Source organism: Tasmannia lanceolata, unplaced genomic scaffold (genome assembly GCF_043159265.1).
Source record: "Tasmannia lanceolata isolate RefF3 unplaced genomic scaffold, GAP_Taslan_0.1 ptg000012l, whole genome shotgun sequence".
Taxonomy (NCBI): Eukaryota; Viridiplantae; Streptophyta; class Magnoliopsida; order Canellales; family Winteraceae; genus Tasmannia; species Tasmannia lanceolata.
The window spans coordinates 40,946,843-40,966,749 of NW_027518689.1; the positions used below are offsets into that span (position 1 = coordinate 40,946,843).

Consider the following 19,907-nt stretch of genomic DNA (forward strand, 5'->3'; position numbering starts at 1 on the left):
GGCCCCAGCGTACTTCTTGAAAAATATTGGACTTCACATCCACACTGCATATAAAATCTCCTCTTTTCACTAAATTATTTGTTTTCTTGAGAAATTATATGGTGCCTGACTGGGCATGCTCGTGTAAGCATAAAGCATGAGGCACCCTTGATATTTGATCCAATATCAAGCCCGGCGCCATATAAAATATCATTATTTTTTCACCCTAACGAAGAGTGCTTCAATGCCGCGTGACCTAACTGTAAAAAAAAATTAAAAAAAATAAAAAAAATAAAATTGAGCTAATGGCCACTACGGTATAGTGGGCTCCACCTTTAATTGATCTTAGAAAAGTTCACTTAATATAGAAATTCAAAGCTAGGCCTATTAAATTGGACGGTTCAGATCAATCAAAGGTGAGACCCAAATATCAACATATCTTAAATTAATAAGGTGCCACCGAACAAACGGGTTCTCAACTCAACATCCCAAACACCTGAGGACGAGTGACCTAAGCCACCACTGCGGCGTAGGAATAATGAACAAAATTAGTTTTACTTTTATCTTTTTTGCACACACGGCACATTCTCATTGCTCAGCTCTCCCAGCCGTCTTACCCCAGCCGTCTTACCCCCGTCAAGATATCGTTTTCCAAATAAACACCCAACCCAAAAAGCCTTGTTAGACTAAACCCTTCCCCATTATCCTCTCGTGCTTGCAAAGAAACAAAGTAGAGAAAATCGCCCCCTTCTCTTCCCCAGTCTCGCCCCCCTCTTGTTTCTCCGACACCACCGCTCTGCAAAACCCTACTCCTCCTCGCATTCTTTGAAAACATGGCTGGTATGTGGCAGCCCAAAGAAGAGGGTCTTCGAGAGATATGTGGCCTTCTCGAACAACATATTTCTCCCACTTCCGATCAGCCTAGGATTTGGCAGCAACTCCAACACTACAGCCAATTCCCTGATTTCAACAATTATCTCGCTTTCATCCTCGCCCGAGCCGAGGTCTTATTTCTCTCTCTACTTTCTTAGTTAGGGTTCTTACTCTTTCTTACTTTTTGATTCCCATATATATATGCTCTATTGCTATTATTTTTATTATTATCTGATTGATGTGTTTTTTTTTTTTGGTAAGTAGGTCTGGTGTGGTTTACTAGTATGATGCGTTGATATGTGTTGTTGGATTAAGAATCGGTTCTCTGTTTATTTGATTATAACTATGGCCCTGTTTGTTTTGGATTTTGAGAGTCCAAAACTGATTATTGGGCTCAGAATTAATCACAATTTTGAGTTTAATAATCAGCTTTGGACTCAAAATTGATTTGCAAAATTTGAAACGAACATGGAGTAAGAGATTTTGTATGTTTGTTATTCGGAGGAGTTAATTCTTTGTTTTTATTTAATTTAGCTGGTGTGCGTAGAAAGAATAGGTGTGTAATTTCAGTTGGGACTCTCTGTTTACAAAGGAACCTTCACGTTTGTTTTTTTTTCTCTCTTGTATGGTTTTTGGCCTTGAATCCTTTTTTTTAATCTGAAGAAAAACTAGAATTTGAGAATGAGAAGGGGTTGATCTCATCCACAATAGAAAATAGGAGAGGAGAGTAGGGAAACAAGATCAAGAGCGGGGAGAGAGGGGGCGGAGTAAGGGATAAAAGAGGGCGTCTTATTAACCCAAATCTGAATAGTCCCCTCTCTCTCCTTTACCTCTCTTTGTCTCATTTTTAGTCTCACTTTCCAAAAATGAAGGTGAGTAGGGTTTCCAAAAATGAAGACGGGGTATGCTCATCTTCCCTTATTTGTTGGAGCCCCTCCTTCCAGCACGCATTGGGTTATTGCTATTTATATGTTTCTGTTCAAGTAGAAATCATTACCAGGTTCTTTGATCATTGTCATGTTCCTTGTTTATTGTCATGTTCCTGTTCAAGGTGGTGTTGTTTATATGTTTTTGTTCCCAGTAAAAATCATTTTATGCTTCTTATAACAGAGTTGTTTTTAAGGAGTTTGAGCTGTTACTGGTTTGAGGTTGTTAAAAGGAGAGAGAGAGAGAGAGAGAGAGAGAGAGAGAGAGAGAGAGAGAGAGAGAGAGAGAGAGAGAGAGAGAGAGAGAGTGTTAGGGAGATTCCATCTCTCCATGCACAAAATATTATAATTATGTGTGTGTGAAATGACATAAATGCCCTTTAGGCTTGTGCACTTATTTAACACTCCCCCTCAAGCCGGAGTGTGTATATCATACATTCCGAGCTTATTACAAATATCTTTTAGCTTAGCGGGTCCTAAGGCTTTGGTAAACACATTTGCAAGTTGATCTGCTGATCGAGTGAACACGGTACAGATTTCGCCTCTTTGAATCCTCTGGCGAATGAAATGACAGTCAACCTCAATGTGCTTGGTCCTTTCATGGAAGACAAGAATATAAATTGCAGACTTGTTATCACAATATAATCGAGCTGGACTTGGACCTGAAAATGCCGAGGTCCTATTGCTCTCTACTCTCTTAGTTAGGGTTCTCACTCTTTCTTACCTTTTGATTCCCATATATATGCTCTATTGCTATTATTTTTACTATTATCTGAATGATGTGTTTTTTTGGTAAGTAGGCCTGGTGTGGTTTACTAGTATGATGCGTTGATATGTGTTGTTGGATTAAGAATCGGTTCTCTATTTATTTGATTACTAGTCCAAAACTGATTATTGGGCTCAGAATTAATCGTAATTTTGAGTTTAAGACTCAATCTATTTGTAGAATTCGAAACGAACATGGACTAAGAGATTTTGCATGTTTGTTATTATGGGGAGTTAATTCTTTGTTTTTATTTTTCTCTGGTTGGTGGTTATTTTTGCTGGGTTTTGGTTTTTGATTAATATTTTAGCTGGTTTGCGTTGAAAGAATAGGTGTGTAATTTCAGTTGGGACTTTCTGTGTACGAAGGAACCTTCACGTCTGTTTTTTTTCTTCTTTTCTCTCTTGTATGGTTTTTGGCCTTGAATCCTTTTTTTTTAATCTGAAGAAAAACTAGAATTTGAGAATGAGAAGGGGTTGATCTCATCCACAATAGAAAATAGGAGAGGAGAGTAGAGAAACAGATCAAGAGCGGGGAGAGAAGGGGTGAAGTAAGGGATAAAAGAGGGCGCCTTATTAACCCAACCGTGAGAGTGAGAGGAAGGAGATGAGAAGTGAGGGAAAAGAAAGAGGAAGAGAAGGAGGGAACGAACAGAGAGAGGAGGAAGAAAGGGGGCGGATCACCTAGCCGTGAGGGGGAAAGAAAACGAGAGAAAAGGGAAGAAGGGAAGAGAGGAGAGGAGGGGAGCTTGCTTCACATAAGGGGTGGGGGTGGGGGTATCTTTTCTCGATCTGGAAAAAGTTAGGATTACGGAGGTTGTCTTTAGGCTTTTATTAGAGAGAGGTGGGGGTCATCAGTCATGGTTATGTGAGATAAGTGCTGGGCCCAAGGGACTAGCTAATAGGAGGGGAATACGAGGGTTAAGTGAAATAAGCGGTGGGTCATAGGGCTGGCCAATAAGATATAAGAATAGGTTAAAGTAGTATGGTTTTAGGTGGATTTTAAAGGATTTATAAGTGGTGGGCCATTGGAGCAGCCAATGAGGTTTTAAGTGAATTTGATTTAGGAGGTTTTAAGTGGTGGGCCATGGTAGAAGACTAATAGGGTTTTAAGGATCTTTAAGTGAGCTTGGGCTTGGATCTAGGGTGTTGTCTCAAGGTGATAAGCAATTGAAGTGAGCAATTGGTTGATGTAGGCGTCCCCTACTTCTAGGACTATTAAAAGTTAAAACATGAAGTATAATTACATAAGTTTAAATAACGCCTAAATAAAATAAAAATAACTAAATTTGTCCATGAAACAAATAATTCTAATACTAAATCAAATCAGGCCCTCATGTGGAAAGAACTTGACTCCGTCGCGTAGAACTCTGCAACATGTAGAAACATGCCCTCTCGAAGTCATAACTATGCAGCCTCCAAGCACAAATACTTGATCATTGAACGCCCTCAGCAATGAACTAGGTATATCTGGTGAAATTTTCTATGGATGTCCGTTGATGATGGTATGATGAAAGATTCCAATCCTGAACCGATCACATCAAAAGAATGTGGTCTCTAGAATCCCATGCTATAGAAATGATCTATCAGATTCAGATCAACGACGTGGTCATTTCTCTCAATGTCCATCCACAATATCTCTAACACCTCTTCATTGACAATGAGCATCCCAAGACAAAAACACAGGAGTATGATCCAAGAGATGTGGAAGGGGATGGTCATGAATAGACTCAAAGGAATTGGGAATGAAACTATAGTATGTTAACATTGTTTTGAGAAGAATTGAGTTTCATTGATGACGTTCCTTGCCAACAAAGTATTTTCACAAATACCATAAGTTGTGATTTACCACTTCTGTTTGTTCATTTGATCAGGAGTAGTATGCGCTACCAAATTGAAATATAACCCTTATTTTGCTTCACAAAATTACCCAGAAACGAGACACACCAGAGAACTTAGCTACACATATCAACATAAAATCTGACTCATATGAGAACATATCAACAATAGCAATGATGGTCTCAAATCTCCCAGTGGTAGCGACTATAGGAGAATACATGACAATGTTGTAGGTTTGAATTTTAATGGACTCAGTCCTACCTTGCATTGTATCACGCAAATTGATACAAACTGTTCCCACATGATCGCCATCAAGTACGGTTTCACTGTGCTCGTCATGCAATTGCTCATTCTCCACCTCATATGGAGCACTCTCATCATTGGGACAATTTCCTCCTTCAGGGTTAGTTCTATCCTCAACATTTACTGATTTTGCTGGATTAGTTTGAGGATCGAATGTCCTACTTGGACAATCAGATGATCTTTGACTCAGTCCACCACATTTGAAATATTTGAAAGTGGTATTTTGCGATTTGGATCTTAAAAGTACCCGACCTGCTCTCGTATCCCCTACCAACCGCCTTGTGGTAGTGCTCTTAGAAAGGATAGTGTGGTCATGTCGACTAGCTATGGGGCCTTTAATGGTTGGACTAGTGGAATCTTTGTCAATGTCCGTCAGCCTCGCTTTGCCTTGCGCATGTAGATAGGCCGTGCGTGTATTCGTAGGAGTTAGGACGTTCTCTTGAGCCTCAAGCCTGGCATGCCTTGTAATGCGATTAAGGGCCACTCTAATCATGGTTAACATGTCCGAGTGTTCGCCCAACGTAGCATGAGTGCGTTGTTGCCAGACCCTTAGAAGTAGGAATCTTCGTCATGGGTGCTGCTCCTGTGCTAGAACCGCGATTCGGTGCTCCTTAGGAAGGAAATCGCTCCCGTGGCCCTCCTGAAGAGATGGAAACCACTCAAATGACGCCTCAATTACCAACTTCCTTGCATCAAACTCTTCAAAAAGTACTTCATTGGAGCAAGCACAAAAACGTCTTAAGAAGGCATAAGAAAAGAGGAGACGAAAATGAAGATGTTTAGAAATTACTACCTTTTTGATGTACTTAAATTTTGAAATACACACACATGTGAAGATGGTTAGAAATTAATATTTTTGGATGTACTTGAATTAGAAAAACATATAAAGAAAGTATTACATAAATGCTCTCTTGACGCTCCCAACCTTGGGCTCTTCTAGACCCACACGCTTCCCCGCCCATGCTTCCGCAACCACTTGCCCCTCATGTGGAGTATTGGCCCTATTAGCCATGGTTTGGACGCGTAGAATTGCAAAGCAAGACAACCCTACAAGACAACCCTATAGAATTGGGAGATAAAAAACTAGAGTATGAGAAGGACACAGGTTTGGGAGGGAGAGAGAGAGAGGGTGGGGGTGGTGTGGGGGTGTGTGTTAGAGTTTTATAAGAAAGGTTTTTTTTTTGTCTGGGTGTGGGGGTGGGGGATAAGTGGTGGACCCTATAGACTAGACAATAGGATAAAAGAAAGGAGAAACAAGAGGGTTAAGTGAAATAAGTGGTGGGTCATAGGGCTGGCCAATACGATAAGAATGGGTTTAAAAGGTTTGTGGATTTTGAAGGGTTTAAGTGGCGGGCGATGGGAGCAAAATGTTTTATGTGGTGGGCCATGGTAGAGGACCAATATGGTTATAAGGATCTTTAAGTGGGATTCGCTTGGGTTTGGGTAGTGGGCTATCTATAAACAACAACTAAAGTGGGCCATGGGTTGATGTGTACATCCGACATCCCTCACATCTATGTTGCATCAGTATGAGTACAGGTGTTGGAATCCAACACGGATATCTAGTGTCGGATTCGACAAACCTCAAAAAGAAAGATTTGTGGATTCTTTAAAATATTTAAATCAATTCTCAAATTTTAATTTTCTTACATAATAATATGGTTATAATTCTTAAATGGGACCTGATAAATTCGCCCCCCTTGGAGACTGTTTGGCCCCCTTTAACGCCGCCTCAATGTAAACCGTCAATTTCACCTAAGTAGCCGGTTACAAAAGAAGTGGTCTCTCTCTCTCTAGTCTTTGCAGCTGTTTTTTACAAAATTGTTCTCCTCTCTCAGGAGAAATACGTTGCACAGCTGTGCTTCTCTCTCTAGTATGTACAGCTGTTTTTTTACAAAACTGTTCCTCTCTCAGTAGATATATGTTGCACAGCTGTGCGCCTCTCTCTCTATTCTGTACAGCTGTTTTTTGTTTTACAAAACTGTTCCTCTCTCAGGAGATGTACGTTTCACAGCTGTGCCTCTCTCCCTCTCTAAAAAGATAGTTTCAGCTATGCTTCTCTAGAAAGACGGTCATGGAGTGTTTTTAGAAAGAGAGAAGCACAGCAATGGAGTGTTTTTAGAAAGAGAGAGCACAGCTGAAAATGGCTTTTCGCAGAGAGAGAAGAGAGAGAGAGAAACACAGCTGTGCAATGGATTACGGAATTTACCCAGACAAACATGGACACACGCCCCAGAAAGAGGCAGAGGTTAACATGGGACAAGCCTCCTCTTCGTCCTCATAATCCAAAGGGATTTCTTCTGATTTCAAGAAAGTATCTGCATAGACCTACGAAGAAATTAGCAAGAAGGATATTGATATCTTTCACTGTGGATAAACTCCTGAAATATCGACTCCTCCAGAGATATACGTTGCTCGAGGAATCGTGAATGTGACGACCACCTCAAATCAATACTTGTTCTTCACTATTTTTACAAGGGAGTGACTCGCAATGCATCTCCTCCTTAGAGAGATGATGACAAGGATGGGCTTAACACATGCGCTTGGAGAGAACTTAACCCCTCGCTTCAGGATACTCAAGCAAAATGGGTGAAGGTTCATTTGGGCAAGTCTTGGAATGCTGGGACATGAAAAAAGGTAAGTGGTGGCAATAAAAATAGTGCATTCGATTCCCAAGTATAGCGAAGCTGCCATGATGGAAATTGATGTGCTCCAGAAGCTTGCGAAGCATGATCCTAGTGGCACTCGTTGTTTTTTAGATACGGAATTGGTTTGACTATGGTAATCATATTTGTATTGTATTTGAGAAGCTTGGATCAAGCTTATACGATTTTCTTTGGAAAAACAGCTGTCGTTCATTTGCCATTGACCGTTCAGGAGCTTGGCAGACAACTTTTGGAGTCTATAGCATTTATGCATGAGCTACTACGTATTCACACTGGTTTGATGTCGGGAAACATTCTTCTCGTATCCTCAGAATCAGAATATGTCAAGATGCCCGATTACAAGTTCCTACCACAATCTACTAAGGAAAGCTCATTTCAAGAATATGCCAAAATCTAGTGTGATCCAGCTCATTGATTTTGGTACTGCAACATTTGAACATCAAGATCATAGGGTTGGAATCCACACGGCATTATCGTGCACTACAGGTTATTCTAGGACATGGTGGAACTATTCCGACTTATGGATTGGGTTGCAGACTTGTTGAGCTTTGCTCGGGGGTGGTCCTCTTTCTAACCCATGAAAACTTGAGTATCTATCTGAGCGAGCGACTGAAAGCACGTGATGCTCTCAGACATCCTTTCTTTACAAGAGAATCTTAGAAGATGTGGTTATCCCTTGTAACTGGGTTTGCTCTTGTTCGTCTCAAGTTTATAAGGTGAGTAAAAGCAAGGGTCCTGCTGACTACTTTCAAATGAACTGTTAGATTACTACGGTACAGGGAACAGTCTTGTTAAGAAAAAGAAAAGAAAAGAAAAAGCACAGCTGTACAGAGAGGAGTGAGAGAGCCACCCCCTTTTTTTTTTTAACCTGGCTACTTAGGAGAAAACGACGGTTTACGCTGACGCGGCGTTAAAAGGGGGCGAATGCGTTCTCCAAGGGGGGCGAATTTATCATCGCCCTTTTTAAATTCTCCCCCTTTTGCGATTCATAAAAAAAGGTTATTACAAGCAATATATTAAAATTAATAGGTTAAGTAATTACAAATTTTATATCCATGTAAAAAATTTACTATTAGAATGGATAAAACTCAAAACATGCGGTAATTGTAAAGTTGTGGTAGAATTATTTAGAAAAAAACAAATAAAAGAGATTTAGAAGTGTCATCGTGGCGAATCCTGAAGTATTGGAACCCGACAGGTGGCTGACATGGGTATTTCAACCAGTTAAAAGAATCCATTTAACAGAGCCCCACATCAAGGATTGTTAAAACATGATTTTATTTTTGAATGTCTGTGTTCTGAAAACATGAAATATTAGTGTAAATGAAGCCTAAATAAATGAAAAACAACTAAATCTATCTATGAAACAGATAATTCTATTATTAAATCACATCATCCTCAAATTTCATATGCATTTTTTCAATGTTAAGAATTTCAACCGCATTTTTATGAGAAATTCCATTTGCCTCGGTGCTAATTTTCGGGAGAACATTTGTTGATGATTTTATTAACCGTTCTGCCTCTTTTCCAGATTTTCTGCATTTATCATAGCAGCATCCAGATTTCGTCATTAATGTTACTTTTTTGGACATATCCTCTGATAAGTAAACTTCTGTTTGCTTGTTTCAGGAGATGTTACGATTTCTTCCACCTTGTTTAGTTAGTGTTTCTATTTTAAGTGTTAACATTTTCCTTTCGCTTCTTCGAACAGGGTAAATCGGTGGAAATACGACAGGCAGCTGGCCTGCTTTTGAAAAATAATTTGAGAACTGCTTTCAATTCCATGGCCTCTCCCTACCAGCAATATATAAAGTCAGAGTTGTTGCCGTGTTTAGGGGCAGCTGATAGGCACATTAGGTCTACTGTTGGAACAATTATCAGTGTTGTCATTCAAGAAGGACGGATTTTTGGTTGGCCGGAGCTGTTGCAAGCCCTTGTTCAGTGCTTGAATACTAATGACTTAAATCACATGGAAGGTGCAATGGATGCTTTATTCAAGGTAGGCGCTCTCTCTCTCTCTCTCTCTCTCTGCCTATCATTAGCTGGTTCTGTAAATAATATTCATTGGAAGAATCAACTTAACAGTAATGACATTGACTGTATGGAAGATACCATGGAATCTTTTTCCAAAATTGGCATTTCCTACAACTTTGTCATTAATTTATCCAGTAAACCTGTTGCCGATTGGCTTTTTTTGACAAATTGTATCTTTTGCGAAGATCCATTGTTATATACTTCAAAAGCTATTTAATTTGATCATTGACACACATCAGTATTTCACAAAATGCATGTTAAAAAATAAATCATTTATTCATGAAGGCTTTCCATTTATTCATTTCTTGTACATGGATATGCTTGTCATTTCTGTGTAATCTATCTATTTATTCAAATTATATTTTAGGAAAACCATCATTTAGTGATGATTTTCCAATTCCAACATGGAATTCAAGCATCTTTATCTATTTTGATAAAACCTTCATATAGTCCTCTAAATCCTAGATCTCAAGCAAGGTGCTTCTCATTCTTAGCTTCTTCCTTTCTCCTCCACTATCTTATTTGACACCAAAGAGCAAAACCCTACCCCTTTCCCGTTAGCATTGATTGCGATAGTGGCTTTCTGCCTAGTCATTCTCAATAAATTAATCTTCATGTCCCATAGGTGGGATGGAGTCCTCATCTAAAATTCTCAAGGGGCCATTTGGATGCACTAAATTTGTAATCAGTGAACTCTTTGCCCTAGGAAAACATGTTTTTTGTTGCTTGGATCGGTTATTTTTGTGAACTATTTTACCAGGGGCCCATTTTACACAAAAAACCCTGAATTTGGATTCCTCCAAAAACTTGAGGTCTCATCTGTGATGAAAATGAATTCAGCATTGCTATTATCGTAAAAAATCTAAGATGTCATTTATCTCCTCTCTCTCTCTCAAACCTTTATTTCTCCTAGATCTTGATTTATCACTCAGCTCTCTCTGCATGGTTATTTATCCATAAGAAATAACCTCCACACTAAACCCATTTTCTGTTTTCATCATTCGTCTGTTTCACTGAGGCTGTATGATGTCATCAACGCTCTCCATCAGAAGCAGATTTTGACTTGATTCTTTGATTCATATGCACATAATTGGTCTCTATTGAGAGTAAATTTAGTGTCATAATTCGATAAAATTGGACAGTATTAACCCCGTATGGTGGCCAAAGGATACAATCAATCATATGGTGTTGATTTTGACATTGGTGTGTACCTAATTTACCAGTACATTTTTTTTTTCAATTGTTTTCAATTGGCACTTCCGGCCATAGGGACAGGCTTTGAAAACCAAATAAATGTGATTCAATATTACATTCTAATTGCCATAAAGCTTTATCTATAAAATCATATATTACTCTATTAGAAACTTATATTGGGGTGGTCAAGAGGCCCTTTTGAACCTTTTATATATAAAGAGGAAATGTTGTAGTGGATCACACCCTATGATGTCATATGGGGTACTTGAAATGAAAGAAATCAACTTTACAAAAATTCCACCGAAATTTAATGGATGTCTACTGAAATTTGGAAATCTTCAACAAAATTTTATGATTTCCACTGAAATCAGTGAAATTTCCACCGCCCAAATTTTAGAAATTTCGGTGGAGATTTTATGAAAACCGAAATTTTATCTTTTTTTAAAAAATATAATTTCAGCTGAAATTTCGGCCGAAACCAAAAAAGTTTGGTTTCTGTGGTGGCCGAAACCGACATTTCAATCCTTAGTCGCATGGTGCAATGTCATTACTCATTATAGGTGGTTATATTAATCATTTATTGAAATTATGACATGGTATGGTATTTGGGTCATGTTTCTTTTATTAATATCTGATGGATTTATTATATATTAATTGATCTAGTGGCATGCCACAGATTTGTGAGGACATTCCGGAGGAGCTTGATGCAGATGTACCGGGACTAGCTGAACGCCCCATCAATATATTCCTACCCAGACTATTCCAGGTTAAAGGTTTTTGAGTGGCTAAAGTTGTATAATTTAGTTTTTACTTTTATGCGGTTTTGGTTGGTTTAATAGTTGTATTATCATCTTTTCTGATTCAGTTTTTCCAGTCACCACATGCCTCGCTCAGAAAGCTTTCCTTGGGTTCTGTAAATCAGTTTATTGTGGTGATGCCCACAGTAAGTTATTTCCAACTCGTTTATTTTTCCTTTCTAGTTGGACCTTTAAGCTCGTTAAAGTGTTCTATAAGGTTGACATATTTGCTTTAACCTGTTATTGTGTCACAGGCTTTACTTTTAGCCATGGATCAATTCCTCCAGGGCTTGTTTCTTCTTGCACATGACCCAGTTGCAGAGGTTCGCAAATTGGTAAGTAGATTCTCGGCGACTATTGGCATCTTACTACAACGTGAGAGTAATATTCATTATGTCATTGCTATTAAAAAAAATAAAAAAAATTCATTATGTCACACTTTTTTTTTTTTTTTGAAAGGTAAATTATGTCACACTGTTGTTTGCAAATTAATATCTAGCCTAGTTAAATGATGTGGCTAATACTTTTCATGCTTGAACAAGTTTCTGGTGGGTTATGTCTGTTTTGAGGTGCCTTGTTGACATAGTTGGGACTTGGGAAATGTTGGCTCAGTTTTCGAAAAGTCGACTGAACTCGGAAATTGGAACGCTGTTTGCGTTGGCCAAGTCAATAAGACTTGCTAATTTTACAAAAGTGGCGTAGTTAATCATTCTTATAGGTAAGACTTGTTGCAGGGAGCCTTGCTACTAAACCAAGTAAACTCAGCCTAGCCGTGAGTCATTTAGTGTGTTTTTGAACACTGTGTACTATATCAACGTGTTCTTATCTCTTTGCAGATATCATTATCTTTGATTCAAATTAGTTATCTGAGAATTAGAAAATTGATTTGCTGAAGTTCAGTTGCTAAACCCAAAAAAATTTGTCTGAAAATTTTGGGCTAGAACTTCTGTTGCTACTCTTGCAGGGTAATCAAACTCAGGCACTAACAACACATCATGCAGTATACTTAAAGACCCGGTGGACTTAATCATTCTTTTAACTAGGGCTTGATACAGAGAGGCTTACTGCTGAACCAAGGCTCTGAGTCATTCATAGTGTTGAGAAAATCCGCCAGGCGACTCCGATCCGATCGTGCACAATAAATGGAAAAGTAAAAGCAAGAAGCAAGCCACAAGATGAACACCTAGATTTTACGTGGTTCGGCAAAGCCTACATCCACGGGCGAGAAACACAATCTTCACCATGAGAAAACAATATACAAGGATGACAATGGATTAACACAAAACCCACAATCTTGCAACCCTTTCCTTGCCCTCTCACCGAAGATCATACATGGGAGTAATCGGAGAAAAAATGCAATAGAAAAAACCAAAGAGGAACCCGAGAAAAGACCCAAGAAGAAACCCTTTTCTTCCCCCCTCGCTCCCTCTCTCTCTAACCCAAGACGTAGCCGACACACCTCTTGCAGCCCACTCTCCCGGGAAGAAATCAAGAGCTTTTTATTGTAACTAGGTTTCCAAAAACCTAATAAAAAGACACCTTCTTTTTTGCCTCCCACCGAACTGATCTGCTGAAGTTCAGCTGCTCAACCCGAAAAATTTTCGTAGGAGCCTCGCTGCTGAACCAAATCAATTCAACCGAGTTCCGAGTCATTCAGAATGTTTTTGAATGTTGCTTTCAATATCAACGTTTTCTTATTTCTTTGAAGTTATTATTATGTTTGATGCAAATTTACTTTTACAACTGATAATTTGAGAACTGATCTGCTGAAGTTCAGTTGCTAAACCCAAACAATTTTCATAGGTCTGAAAATTGGGTTAGAATGTCTGTTACTACTTTTGCATGGCAATCGAACTGAGGCATTAACAACATAGCATGTAATAAACGGAAGGCATAACCATACTATGGTAGAAGTTGGAGTTTTCGATTTCGGTTTCGGCCACCATCAAAATCGAAATATTTCTGTTTCCTTGGAAATTTCGGCCGAAATCATGTAAAATTAGATTAAGAATTTCAGTATTTTAAAAAATTATTTTGGTATTTTTAAACTTTAGTGGAAATATCAAAAAATTTGGTGGAAATTTTGGCAATTTCGGTAGAAATTTTAAAACTTCGGTGGACATTTTGTAAATAGGGATGATTTCGGCAATTTTGGTTGTTTGGTGAAATTTCGGAGAAATCCTATAAAAATCCGAATCATGGTGTATTTTGTTTCGTGCTTGGCCGAAACCGAAATATTTCGGCCAAAATTTCGTATTTCGGCCGAAATTTAAAATTGTGCCATTGACCCAAGGTTAGGCCAAGAAACCCCGAATAAGCCTAAGATATGAACCTGAAGCTTGACTATAAATTGGTAGAATGATTATCTCCCTCCGTAGCCTTGTATTTAGTTGAGTAGATTGTATATAGGCTTTTGCTTTTGCTTTTTCTTTTTTGTCTGTATTGACCATCCCGGTCATGGGTTTTCCCCTCCTTTCAATATACTTTACCATTAAAAAAAACTCAATGGGTAGTAAGTGGTTGACTGTTTCTTCTGTGCCATAGCACCTACCCACCCACTCTCCATCTACGGTGTGACAACCGATAAAATGACCTGACTAAGAGGACCTCATCTGGACCCTTTCTAGACTACAATCCTTACTTGACTATGGACATACACCCTATCTAAAATCAGCAAAAGCCTAATGTTCTCTCTAACCTCCACATCCTTAAGGTTTAATTGAAAAATTGCTGTCTAGACTGCTATCACAGCCCCTCTCTAGTTACTTCTCAATGGAAGCTTGCTTATTCCTAGCATGGAGGACTGTAACAGCAACTTTAACAGACCAAAAAAATCAATCCACAGATCCGCCTAGAACCTGACTTTATCAACCACTCCTACTCTAAACCTAATCTCAAATTGAAAGACTAAGATTTACCACAAATGGCCCTCCATACCCCCGAACCCACTCTCCTAGATTCCCCTTACATGTCTACTCCTTCACCCATTGAAATACTTCCTTTTAATTCCTTGTGAACAAATTCACGTGAAATATTTCATGTTTTACCCCAAGTGTTTTTGTCAATATCATCAACATCGTAAGAGACTGTTTCCAGTGATTGTTAAATATTTGCTGTCGATGAAAAGCTTATCTTGCTCTCATCACATTTTTATGATTGCCATATGTGATGATTAGGACGTTTTCTTTCGTGAAACAGTTGCTTGCTCGGTAATTTTCTATCAAGATACTAATTGATACTTCACTTTCCACTGACTTTATTGCTTGACTACATCTAATTATTGTCTATATTTTCTGCCTTCGTGATGCACAGGTTTGCTCAGCATTAGTTCAGCTAACTGAAGTTCGTCCTTCTTTCTTGGAGGTGGGCATCTTAATTGTGTTCGATGTTCTTTTGATTAATGTTCTTTATTATAATATTACAATCCTTGCTGAATTGCTCTAATCTATTTTGTCATGCATATATTTGACATTGCATATTAAATTTTGTCCCTTGGTCTGTGTAATGATTGCCAATATATAGTAAGCTCTGATTATTTAGGACATGAATTGAACTGATTTGGTTTCTTGCAATGGTTGGCGTTTTTATTAACGTTTCATCGTATAATTTGTATTATGTCCCATGCTGCTTGTATTTCAATGTCTCCAGTGTTCTTCTCAAACTGATGTTTAATGTTATGTTTCAGCCACATTTAGGAAATGTTATTGAATACATGTTGCAAGCCAGCAAGGACGCTGATGATGAAGTTGCACTTGAAGCTTGTGAATTTTGGTATTTACTCCTTATCATGTTTTTGCTCTATTTAAATTGTTTTCAGTATGGTGTTGGTTGTTGGAACATGGTTGTTAGAACGTGGATTTATGAGACTTTTTCTAAACATGGGGGTTCTAAATTGCTCTTTGACCCAAACGATCAATGCAATTGCATGCAGAATATTTGACTCTCTGTTTTCTTTAAAACAGATTTGGAAGTGGTCAGAAGAAAAGATTTCTGATTATTTATTAGCAGTTTGTCACTAGTGCTCTTAGTACTTTTGTGGTAAAAAGTACTGTTGATTGTGATTGCAGGTCAGCAATTTGTGAAGCTCACTTACGTCCTGAAAGCTTAAGAGAGTTCTTGCCACGTCTAATCCCAGTATTGTTATACCCATGCTAATTAAGTTGAATTATATGCACCTACGCATTGTTTACATCTAGCCCTCCCCAAACCTCGCAATGGCGGGAGCCTTGTGTGCTGGGCTGTCCTTTTTTTTTTTTATTACTATATTTCATTATTCATGATCTCTCTGAAATTCTGTAGGTTTTGTTGTCAAACATGGTTTATGCTGAGGATGATGAGTCACTTCTTGATACGGAGGTAGAATTCCCTCGATTGCTCTCATTTTATCTTAGGCGCTGTTTGTTTGAGATTATGATAACCGATGATGAGGCCCTAAACTGATTATAGGACTCAAAATTAATGTAATTTGAGTCCAATAATCAGTTTGTCACCATCGGTTGTCATAATCTCAAACGAACAGGGCCTTATCATTTTGAAAAGGCAGTTTTTGCAATCTTGATTCGTTATTTTCATTAACCTCACATTTTAGCACATGCTCGCAGGAGGATGAATCTTTCCCAGACAGGGATCAGGTTTTGGTTTCTCTTTGCTGAGTTCCTTGGTGCTCCTTAGTTGGTCTTTTTTCTTCACCGACGATGCGTCTTTCTCCGAACTATGTTACAAAATTATTTAGGAACAATCTTTCATCTACAGGATCTAAAGCCTCGTTTCCATACGTCACGATTTCACGGAGCAGATAATGCTGAAGAAGAAGTACGTTCTCAAGCCTATCATCTCTGTGTTTACTTTTTCTCTATTTGTTTCATTTTTTCACTCCTAAGCCCTCTTTGGATGCCACCGCTATTGTGCTTATTTGCTAATAGTATTATATAATTTAATCTGATGGATCAATAATATAATTTAATATGAGGTTCGCGCAATTCACCAAGGCCTAAAGTTGTTGGATAGAGAGAGGAGGGATAAAGTGGTACTGGAAGCGGATTCACTTAATGTAATCCGATGGCTCAATGGCTTGCAAAAACACCCTTGGAGATTTGACCATCTTTTCGACGAAATGCAAGATTGGGTGGGATCATCTTCTATTTTTTTCCATCACATCCTTCGGTCCGCCAATGGGGTGGCTGATAGCCTAGCTAGGGAAGGGGTATCTAAGCTTGAGTTGGCGTTGTTTGATTCCCTTCCTCCTTAAGCTTCTCTTCTGTTTTTTATCCTGTCTATTTTCTCCTTTTACTTATCTTCAGATCATACATATTGACCATCTCGGTCCCTCATTTTCCTACAATAAAGTTGGTTACCATTCAAATTTTTTTTTTTTTTTTTTATATAATTTAATCTCATTTGCAAATGGGACATTAAGCCCTCTGCGGAAGCCATTAACTATACTTAACTCTGAAGAAGATGTATGTTCTCAAGTCATTAATTATGCTTTCTAAAACAAATAACAATTGTAACCATTATTTGCAAATACTCATGTTTAACGTTGAAACCATATTCATTTTAGATTGTATTTGAATAATTTTTAGAGGTATCCAAAGAGGTCCTTAATATTTTGATGTGTGTTGAACTTTTTTGAGCTTCGAATATTGCGGTTCTGATGATTTATCGTCTTTTTAGCTTTTTACTGTGTTTTTGTCTAGGTAACTTCCTATTTTAGCATAAAACACTTTTATTATCTGCATTTTTTTAAAATTATTTGGAGTGTTATACTTTTACAGGATGATGACATTGTCAATATTTGGAACTTAAGGAAATGTAGTGCAGCTGCCCTAGATATCCTTTCAAACGTATTTGGGGATGAGATTCTTCCTACTTTGATGCCTTTGGTTCAGGTAATTAATCTGTGTGGCTTTCAAGTGCGTTTAAGTTTTGATCAATTACAAATAAACTTTTGGCATTCTATTATCTGGTATATGTGGCATATTATGCAAAAATAACCTTTTTCAGCCGTTTTTGTATACAATTATTTGATTGTCCTTTTTTCTTATTCAACTTTCCATTCTATCATCTTCCCTAATTAGTCCTGCATCACATCAGATATTTAATTGGGAGAGAGGCAACCTCTATTCCGAGGATGATAGCCAAACTAATAAACTCATGACCATTAATATTGATCCCACAAATACAAGACTTGCCGTTGTCAATCCATTCACTAATAGTTTCCTCAATGAACTCAATTTAGAGTGTTATGAAACCAACATGATCCATGAAACCTTCAACAACCATGATTATGTTGTCAACTCAGATAGTCTTTAGTATCTGAGACCTGATACATAGGTGTATCTTATCTCCTCTGGTATTCTTTATTTATTCTGCTCCATCCCAGACATCTTGCATATCACAAGATACTTTCTAATACACACCATCAAGCGACATGCATATCACAGGTTTCTTGAATGGGCAGGGTGCATGCAAACATGAATTACAAAACCCAATTTCCTCCCTTTGTTTCCTTTTCCTTTTCCTTTTTTGTGCTTCAAAGTTGTAAAAAGTGTGACGAGTATATTGTTGACACTATTTGAAAATTATTGAAGAAGAAACATTGTTGTATTATCTACCCTTCATTGGATGGATAGAAGCATTGAAATGTTGGATTTTGGTGATTTCCAATTTTGATGTGCACACGTAATTTTTTTTAAATAATTTGGTTTCTAATGATTAAATATGGGTAGCCGTTAAAAAAATGAGTAAATATGGGTAGATCTATGTTAGAGGTGTGTTATTTGGCTAGATCTATGCATGGATGTGCTTGATCTATTTTTTCTTACAGTATTTCATCTTTTTTCGTCACTTTTTTTTTCCCAAATTTTCTTCAAAATAGTTTTCAGATTCATTGAATGATACATCGTTCTAAATTTAGATCATCGAATCATGGCTGTCTTAATACAGTAAAATTATGGAACTAGTTGAAATCAACAGGTTATCTATCAGGTAAGATTCATCCAATGAGGACTTGGTTATGTCAATACAATTGAGTGTATATTATATGCTTGTTTGTAATCTTTACTGTAATTTCACTTTTTATTTTTGTGAGTGTTTGTTGAATTTTTATGGGTGCACGTAAGTGTCATGGGTGTATTGGCGAGTCATATGTGACATTTGGTGATTCATCATCGATATTTGATGTGTTCAGGACACCTCCAATACCGAATCATCAAACTATGCCTACAACCTATGTGGACACTATTCTATAGATTGATTTTATTTGAATCTGCTTTTTAGATAATCACATGGAGTGAAGGTGTTCTTAGTGATCGAATTTGTTGGTTGAAAATTAAGAATTTAGTTAGAACTTATCAGCCGATCCTATTACTGCTCAAGTAGATGGAAAACCATGTATTAGAGGGTGTTTTAACCAAGGATTTAAATTTTGGTTTCGGTTTCGGACATTGCCGAAACTGAAATTTCAGCCAAAATAAAATTCGGTAAAAAAAGAAGCAAATTTCATCAATAATTTCGGTCAAAATTTTGGAAAAAGACTTAAAAAAAACACATTTTCCTGAAATTTCGGCAGAAATTACCAAAACCAAAATTTGGGATTCTGGCCGAAATTTCGGATTTTGATGATTTCGGTTTTGTTCCCAACCGAAATCTGAAATTTCGGTATTTCAGCCAAAATTTAAAACCATGGTTTTAACAACAATCTGGTCGAAAGAGAGAGAAACTGCTATTTTAACAACTTCCCTTTTTTTTTTTTTGAATTATAGTTAATCAGCGAACACAAAGGGAGCAAATGAAAGAAAGCAGAAGGGAATACTCCGGAAAAAATAAGATCCCTCAAGGAGGAAGAAAGGAAAAAACCGCCATCCTGTCCCTCCGACCCCCCTCATGCTAGCCTATATGCATCATTGTTAGCCGATCTCCCCACATTTAACTATCTTAATATAATTATAAATATTTTTAACTGGCTTTGCTGTCCCTCAATTGGACAAAATTTTAAAGCTATTTATTTTGGGACAAAGATGCGCTGTTTAATTGTTGACCATTGAAGTATTTTTTTTGAATGGTTTCTATTGAAATATTTGAATATTGTTAAAGTTATGTCTAATGGATTGGCCATTCTACAACTGAACTCTACAACTGAACCAAAATTTAAAGCGATTTCATGTTTATTACAAATTTCTTGCCAGTCGCTTGTTTCTAATTCGTTTCAATTTCTGCAGTCCCAGCTAGCCACTACGGATGAAATTGCCTGGAAGGAAAGGGAAGCTGCGGTTTTAGCATTTGGTGCCATAGCTGAGGGCTGTATTAATGGCCTCTACCCTCATTTGCCAGAGGTATTCCTCTGATGCTTAAATTTGCCACTCATAATAAGCATACTTTTAAATTTTCCACGTCTTTATAGTTGAATGGAAATGCACCAATAATATGCAATTTAAATGCCTCTTGGTTTTACTTTGTCCAAATTCATTTCAAACTACTAGTTTTTTTTTTAAAATAAAATAAAATGCTTGGCTTGTTTAATAATTTGCTTTGCT

General features: G+C 37.7%; 1 protein-coding gene and 1 pseudogene across 2 annotated transcripts in view; both read left to right on the forward strand.

Moving 5' to 3' along the window:
* Window positions 1-624: 624 nt before the first annotated feature.
* Window positions 625-19,907, forward strand: part of LOC143888229 (transportin-1-like) — a 57,898-nt gene continuing 38,615 nt past the window's right edge. The window contains exons 1-13 of one of the 2 annotated variants that reach the window (XR_013254509.1): window positions 625-983; window positions 9,060-9,347; window positions 11,253-11,342; window positions 11,442-11,519; window positions 11,628-11,708; window positions 14,686-14,736; window positions 15,059-15,144; window positions 15,441-15,507; window positions 15,673-15,729; window positions 15,975-16,004; window positions 16,126-16,185; window positions 17,148-17,261; window positions 19,593-19,706. Coding sequence is in view for 1 of the 2 variants with exons in the window: in XM_077392587.1 (XP_077248702.1) it covers window positions 813-983; window positions 9,060-9,347; window positions 11,253-11,342; window positions 11,442-11,519; window positions 11,628-11,708; window positions 14,686-14,736; window positions 15,059-15,144; window positions 15,441-15,507; window positions 15,673-15,729; window positions 15,975-16,004; window positions 16,126-16,185; window positions 17,148-17,261; window positions 19,593-19,706 (1,287 nt within the window). In the remaining variant the exon portion in view is untranslated. The remainder of the gene's footprint in view (window positions 984-9,059; window positions 9,348-11,252; window positions 11,343-11,441; window positions 11,520-11,627; window positions 11,709-14,685; window positions 14,737-15,058; window positions 15,145-15,440; window positions 15,508-15,672; window positions 15,730-15,974; window positions 16,005-16,125; window positions 16,186-17,147; window positions 17,262-19,592; window positions 19,707-19,907) is intronic. The other variant, XM_077392587.1, reaches the window with a different exon arrangement.
* Window positions 6,902-8,008, forward strand: LOC143887904 (serine/threonine-protein kinase AFC1 pseudogene; annotated as a pseudogene).